Source organism: Rhinoderma darwinii, chromosome 2, assembly GCF_050947455.1.
Source record: "Rhinoderma darwinii isolate aRhiDar2 chromosome 2, aRhiDar2.hap1, whole genome shotgun sequence".
Classification (NCBI taxonomy): Eukaryota; Metazoa; Chordata; class Amphibia; order Anura; family Rhinodermatidae; genus Rhinoderma; species Rhinoderma darwinii.
This window is the reverse complement of record NC_134688.1, coordinates 276,346,669-276,354,860: the sequence shown is the minus strand read 5'-3', so window position 1 is coordinate 276,354,860 and position 8,192 is coordinate 276,346,669. Positions and strand designations below refer to the sequence as shown.

At 41.7% G+C, this 8,192-nt stretch overlaps 1 protein-coding gene across 1 annotated transcript in view; it reads left to right on the top strand.

The window, feature by feature from the left end:
- The first annotated feature begins 225 nt into the window (after positions 1-225).
- LOC142741151 (angiopoietin-2-like) overlaps positions 226-8,192 on the top strand; it is an 80,948-nt gene continuing 72,981 nt past the window's right edge. Inside the window, exon 1 of the mRNA XM_075850538.1 lies at positions 226-561. Within this exon, the coding sequence (XP_075706653.1) occupies positions 265-561 (297 nt within the window). The 5' untranslated portion in view covers positions 226-264. The remainder of the gene's footprint in view (positions 562-8,192) is intronic.

Sequence of the window (8,192 nt, the reverse complement as noted above, 5' to 3'; positions counted from 1 at the left end):
CTTCTATGTGCAATGACTCATAGAAGTCTGGTAATGTAGAGGTTAAATGATAAAACATCCTTAGAAGTGTTCCAGCTCTAGTCATATATAGTGGGCGGGGGGGATTGTGGATAGAGGGGGCTGCTTGCTGCTTACATAGAAAAACTTCCTGAAGTTGACAGGACAACGTGGTTTGTTATACAAGGCACTGGCAGCTATCTGACTGAACAGACACTGAGCAGTTTCCTCCATTTACTACTCAAAGACCACAGAGTATACTACAGCATGAGGAACATGATCCTGCTGTTTCTTCTGAGCTGGCCTTTCCTGCCCCTCATCGGCATAGTAATGGCCACGCACCTGAACATACCTGAGAAACATCACCACAAGGTACAGCATGGGCACTGCAGCTACACCTTCCTCCTCCCTGAGGTTGACAACTGCCATTCACCCCCTTCTGACTACCAAGTGTCCAACTCCCTGCAAAGGGATGCACCTGCCCAGGATAACCACCAATGGCCAATCAATAGGATAAGGGAACTTGAGAATATCATGGAGAACAACACCCAGTGGCTGCTAAAGGTAAGAACTGAATATATACTGTACACGTCTACTAAATATAATTAAAAAAGGAAGCAATTAGTGAGGTTAAGAATTAGTGTATATATATTTAAGGCTACGTTTATACATAGAAATTATTGAAGTTATTTCCGGTTGAATTATCAAAATATTTGCTATTTTACATGACAAGAAGGGTCAAAAGTCCTGGTAAACAAGATAATTCGTTTTCACTATTGTTTAATATCACACACTATGCAATATTTCATAATACAGATGGAACTAATTATTTCATTTTTTGCATATTCACTTTTATTTCCTATCCCAAACTGTATATGATGCTAGATTATGTATGACATTGTATGACATATAAATGTATGTTCCTGCTTTACATCTGCTACATTATATAATAATATTGATGATAATAATAATAATAATAACAACAGCATAAACACACACAGAAACATATATATATGTGTGTGTGTGTGTGTGTGTGTGTGTGTGTGTGTGTGTGTGTGTGTGTGTGTGTGTGTGTATATATATATTATATATAGCAACTACATATTTTGCAATGCTTTACAATCTAGCTTTGTGTTACTGTAAGTGTCTGTGATACTTATGAATGACATTGTCTAGCCATCTGAACATATTTTAAGTGCACCTGTGATTGAATGACAGGCCACAAAGATATAAACTGACATTATTCTCGGGAATGCTGATTGGTTGAGAACTACAGACAGTTGTTTCCTTCTGCAGCACCAACCGGCCGTCCCAATCAGCAGAGAGGTTGATACTGGTCACAGCATTAGGAGCTTGTTTAATTCTTTAAGGGCACAATGCAGTTGCCTTCATTTTATATTTAAAGGGCTCAGTCCCTGGGCAAACCCCCCAATGTCTATAAAATCTCCTAAGAAATAGAGGTTAATTGCTATAACTGAAAGATGTGGCTTGGAGTATGGAAATTAATGAGTATAAGCCCTCTCAGCCAATGAGAGGGCTCATGTGCTGGCAACTTCCAATGTATGGGGGAGATGGGAGCGATAGCTTAATATGTATGTACTGTACACACAATACAATATACAATACACTGTACACACAATACAAGTTACGCAAAACAAAATGCAGGAAACATGCTTAAATAAGAATTACTGCCTATATAAACGGTTAAAAATATTTTATTAGTATAAATCTAAAAATAGGGCTCTAATGCCCAACAATCTGAGTATAGGCTTTGGCAAAACAGATCATGGATCCCTAATAAAGTGTCTGAAATAAATCAATTAAGTTTGGTAAACTCTTATATCAATGCGACACTAGACAGGTATAGTAAATCACCCTACTGGTCTATTTGCCATAGCCAATCACCAAGCCAAGCCACCCTGTCCTATATGCACTGATAACGAACATGCAACACTTTAGACATTCAAGGAGGACCCTAACAATTCTAACAATGGTCTGTTGAACCACAGGTAAGCAAACGTCCCAACGTGTTTCTGTGCCCCTGTGAATGCAGGGGAGCGTCCTCAGGGGTTTATATTGCTTTGATTATTCAATATTGCCGGTCAGCACATATTATGCTGTTCGTTTTGTATTCTCCAGCGTGCACTGAGACACTGATAACTGGTCTAGCGCGCGCCGGAGAAACTCCAGAGCCTTATAGGGCTAGCCCCACCCACATCATCAACGTCATTTGGAACCTGAACCAATCAATGTATCAAATGTCACACTGACGCCCCCCAACTGGAACGGCCTTCTGGAAACATCGCGTCCAATGAGAAAAATGCATCACGCATCAACAGTCGCTTGGCGGCCTGGACATACTTTGCTGAAGGAACAAGGTAAGAGAAATATGCGCGCTAAAGGAAGCTATGAAGTAGCAAGTAAACATAGAAGCTATAGGGAATCAGTTGATGATATGGGATGCAACAGACCAGTATCACCCCCAATGATGGAATAAAAAAGCACAAGGAAATGCATACCAAGGCAGGAATGGATCGTTCAATTAGCATTGCAAAGGAGACAAATATGATACCACCAGTGCAGGGCCACAGATACGTACTGGTGTATACAACATGGTATTACAATACTATGTGAACAACGGTTAGGTCAATAATGGAAAAATGGGAAGGGACCAACGACCACAGTCAGGCGCTAACGCCTATACTCAGATTGTTGGGCACTAGAGCCCTATTTTTAGATTTATACTTATAAAAAATGTTTAAACGTTTATATAGGCAGTAATTCATATTCGATAATCTAAACGTACACTACAAACACAGATTTTTTGGGAATACAAATATGCTTAACAGGTTCCCGACCGCTGGCTGTGTTTTTACGGCCAGCGGTCAGGGTCTCTGAAGTCCCCCTTCAGAGACTGTGCACGCGCGATCGCGTGTACATAGCTCTGTGCCCTGGCTGTTGCTAACAGCCATGGGCACTGGGCAGAGTGTCAGGGGCCAATCTTTTAGCCCCTGAACATGTGATCGCTGTGACAACCAATAACAGCGATCACATGCATTTCTACGTATAATACAGTGTGCACGCGATTGCGTGCACACAGCCCTGTGCCCACGCTGTTACCAACAGCTCTGGGCACTGGGAAGAGTATCAGGGACCAATCTGATAGTCCCTGAACATGTTGTCGCTGTGAAAACCTATCACAGCGATCACATTTGTTTTATTTTGACATTTCTGGCAGCAAATCTCCTGTCTCTTTTCTTCTCCTCAAACATTGTTTCAGTGTGAGGAGAAGAAGAGACTTGAGAGAATTGCTGCCAGTAGATTACAAGATTACAGTTCCCAAAAAAATACAGTGTTACACTATAAAACATTCTCTGTATAGATATAGGCAGGTAGGAAATATATAATTATATATATATATATATATCCACATACAGTGGAGGAAATAAGTATTTGATCCCTTGCTGATTTTGTAAGTTTGCCCACTGTCAAAGTCATGAACAGTCTAGAATTTTTATGCTAGGTTAATTTTACCAGTGAGAGATAGATTATATTTAAAAAAAAAAAACAGAAAATCACATTGTCAAAATTGTATATATTTATTTGCTTTGTGCACAGAGAAATAAGTATTTGATCCCCTACCAACCATTAAGAGTTCAGCCTCCTCCAGACCAGTTACACGCTCCAAATCAACTTGGTGCCTGCAGTAAAGACAGCTGTCTTAAATGGTCACCTGTATAAAAGACTCCTGTCCACAGATTCAATTAATTAGTCTGACTCTAACCTCCACAACATGGGCAAGACCAAAGAGCTTTGTAAGGATGTCAGGGACATGATCATAGTTCTGCACAAGGCTGGAATGGGCTACAAAACCACAAGTAAGATGCTGGGTGAGAAGGAGACAACTGTTGGTGCAATAGTAAGAAAATGGAAGACATACAAAATGACTGTCATTCGACTGTCAATGGGGCTCCATGCAAAATCTCACCTCGTAGGGTATCCTTGATCCTGAGGAAGGTGAGAGCTCAGCTGAAAACTACACGGGGGGAACTTGTTAATGATCTCAAGGCAGCTGGGACCACAGTCACCAAGAAAACCATTGGTAACACATTACGCCGTAATGGATTAAAATCCTGCAGTGCCCGCAAGGTCCCCCTGCTCAAGAAGGCACATGTACAGGCCCGTCTGAAGTTTGCAAATGAACATCTGGATGATTCTGAGAGTGATTGGGAGAAGGTGCTGTGGTCAGATGAGACTAAAATTGAGCTCTTTGGCATTAACTCAACTCGCCGTGTTTGGAGGAAGAGAAATGCTGCCTATGACCGAAAGAACACCGTCCCCACTGTCAAGCATGGAGGTGGAAACAATATGTTTTGGGGGTGTTTCTCTACTAAGGGCACAGGACTACTTCACCGCATCAATGGGAGAATGGATGGAGCCATGTACCGTTAAATCCTGAGTGACAACCTCCTTCCCTCCACCAGGACATTAAAAATGGCTCGTGGCTGGGTCTTCCAGCACGACAATGACCCGAAACATACAGCCAAGGCAACAAAGGAGTGGCTCAAAAAGAAGCACATTAAGGTCATGGAGTGGCCTAACCAGTCTCCAGACCTTAATCCCATCAAAAACTTATGGAGGGAGCTGAAGATCCGAGTTGCCAAGCGACAGCCTCGAAATCTTAATGATTTACAGATGATCTGCAAAGAGGAGTGGGCCAAAATTTCATCTAACATGTGTGCAAACCTCATCATCAACTACTAAAAACATCTGACTGCTGTGCTTGCCAACAAGTGTTTTGCCACCAATTATTAAGTCTTGTTTGCCAAAGGGATCAAATACTTATTTCTCTGTGCACAATGCAAATAAATATATATAATTTTGACAATGTGATTTTCTGGTTTTTTTCTAATATAATCTATCTCTCACTGGTAAAATTAACCTAGCTTAGAAATTCTAGACTGTTCATGTCTTTGACAGTGGGCAAAATTACAAAATCAGCAAGGGATCAAATACTTATTTCCTTCACTGTATATATATAATATATATATAGCAATAGCGGTTTATTTTTTTATTAGCGGTAGTGTAGATATATATATATATATATATATATATACCAGTTTGTGTGTTTATAAAAAAAAAAGTTTGTTTAGTTAGTGTTAGTGACGTTATGGCGAGGAAGTTTTTTAGCGCTGAGGAGGCATACGCCATGCTGTGGTCTGAGTCTGAGACCGCATCAGAGATGGCGTCAGAAATAGAACCTGTTTTGGGCAGTGACGATGATAGCGTCACTTCAGGTTCATCTTCAGGGGACGTTGTCCCTGATGCAGTTGAAACTGCAGAACATGGAAGCGCAGGGCCTAGTAGCGCTGTAGCACGGGCCAGCCTGGTCCCTCCAGTTCAGGCTCTTGTATGGGCACCTGCTCCATCTTTTGGGCCTAGAATCCACGGATTTACTGCCACTCCTGGCATAACCGTGGACAATACAAATTTTGTCCAAATGGATTACTTCCATTTATTTATTACAGACGACATCCTAAATATGATTGTCCACAAAACAAATTTATATGCCGCTCAGTATATAAGACAGAAACCTTCATTCACCCATGCCAGAGATTGGACGCCCACCAATTTGCAGGAATGAAAAAAAAATTTGGGGCTCACCCTAAATATGGGTATTGTCAAAAATCCCTCCATTAGGTCTTACTGGTCAACAAGACCCGCCCAAGCCACCCCAGTGTATTCTGCAGTAATGCCCAGGTCTCGTTATGAGACAATAATGAGGTTCCTCCACTTCAATGACAACGCACAGGCCCCCACAAGTACCGATGCAAACCGTGATCGGTTGTTCAAAATAAGACCGCTAATAAATTCCCTCAATAATTTATTCCTGCAACTTTACACCCCTGAGCAGAATGTAAGCGTGGACGAATCCCTCCTCAACTTCCATGGAAGACTTAGATTTAGCCAATATCTACCTTCCAAAAGGGCAAGATATGGCGTTAAGCTCTACAAATTGTGTGAAAGCCGGTCAGGATATACCACCACCTTCAGGATTTATGAAGGGCGGGACCGCACAATAAATGTTCCTGGATGCCCCCCTGATCTTTCCACCAGCAGTAAGATCGTGTGGGAGATAATGCTGCCTCTGCTTCACAAGGGGTACCACCTGTACTGCGATAATTTTTATTCTAGTGTGCCCCTGTTTAGGCATTTGCATGCTGCAAGGACTGGGGCATGTGGTACCATGCGCAATAACCAAATTGGTTTTCCGCAGCAATTAGTGGGGAAGCGCATGGTAAAGGGGGACTCCTGTGCTTATGCATCTGAGGAATTGCTGCCAGTCAAGTACAGGGATCGCAAAGATGTGTATGTGCTAAGCACGATTCATACCGCAGGAACAGTGGCAGTGAGGGAAAGAGGGGCAACATCGGACAAGCACAAACCAGTGAGCGTGTCCGAATATAACAAGTACATGGGGGGGGTGGATTTAAGCGACCAGGTTTTACAGCCCTATTTAGTAAAGCGAAAAACAAAAACCTGGTACAAAAAAGTGGCTATTTATCTGTTACAGTTGGTAATCCACAATTCATTTGTGCTCTATAAAAAAAACAGAGGCAGAGACACAAACCTGGATTTCCAGGAGAAAATTATCAAAGGCCTCATTTTTGATGTTCAGGACACCCGAGAATGCCCCCAGTCTGAGGATGTCACGCGACTGACTGAAAGACACTTCATCAGTCGGATTCCCCCAACACCAACCAGAAGCAACCCCCAGAAAAAGTGCCACGTCTGCAGAAAAGACGGGCACCGCAAAGATTCCCGATATTTCCGTCCTTCATGTCCCTCACAACCAGGCCTGTACATTGACCCATGTTTTAAAAAATACCACACTGTTCTGAATTATTAGATTTTAGTTAATTAGTTGAAAATATATTTGCCCTACATTACATTTTTATTTTTCCCCTTATTTTACTCCAAGGGTGAGGGAGGGAATGGGTGGGGGGTGGATGTCATGTTTGATGTTTTCTAAAGTTCATCTGCTGGAGAGCTCCATTTGCATAAACCTGCAATTTCTTATTTTAGAAAACCCAAAACAATAAATTCCCATTATACCCCTAGATGAATATTTTGGGATTTCTGCTTCAAGAGCAGATATTTTGGAAGTGTTATAGAAACTCTGTTGAGTTTTGTAAAACCAGCTTTGAAAAAAGGCGATTTGTGAAATAATCTTCTTCTATCGTCCGCCCTCCTACTTCTCTATGTGATAAATAAGACACACATATTTGGTATCCCCATGCACGGGAGAAGTGGAAGAATGTGAAAGGAGATTAATTTTGTCCGTTGTCTATATTGTGTGTGAAAAATGCTGGCATAAACTGACGCATTTGCTAAAAAAAAGCTAATTTTATTTTGTTCCATCTTGTTCAAGAAACTTTCAGAAGAAAACTGGACTGTCTAAAAATATGATAAACCCCTTGAAGGAAACCTTGTGAGGTCTACTTGTGTGAATGAAGTCATTTATGGGGTGTTTCCAATGTTTCAGCAGCATTACGCCCCCCAGAAAACAGTATGCTGCTATAAAATCAAGTGCAGAATTCCTGGACCGAAAAGGCCAAAAAGCCTCCTTTTATGCCAAGCCCTGGCACATGCCCACACAGTGAATAAGGCACACATATTTGGTATCCCTATGCACGGGAGAAGTGGAAGAATGTGAAATGGGAGAATTTTGTCCGTGGTCTATACTGTGTGTGAAAAATGCTAGCATAAACTGACGCTAAATTCTTGCCTTTTTTTCCAATTTTGCGCACTTTATAGAAAAAAATAAAAATGATATATACTGACAAATGCCACTAAAACAAAGCCCTATCTGTCCTTTAAAAAGAGTGTAAAATTCAAAGATGAACTTTATTTACCTGCAGAGTTAGGGTATGTTCACACGAGGGCGTCCGTAACGGCTGAAATTACGGGGATGTTTCAGCCTGAAAACATCCCCGTAATTTCAGCCGTAACGGCATGTGCAGGCGCTTGAACGCCGCGTCCATTACGGACGTAATTGGCGCTGCTATTCATTGGAGTCAATGAATAACGGCTCCAAATACGGCCAAAGAAGTGACAGGTCACTTCTTTGACGCGGGCGTCTATTTACGCGCCGTCATTTGACAGCGGTGCGTAGATTACGCCTCGTGTGAACA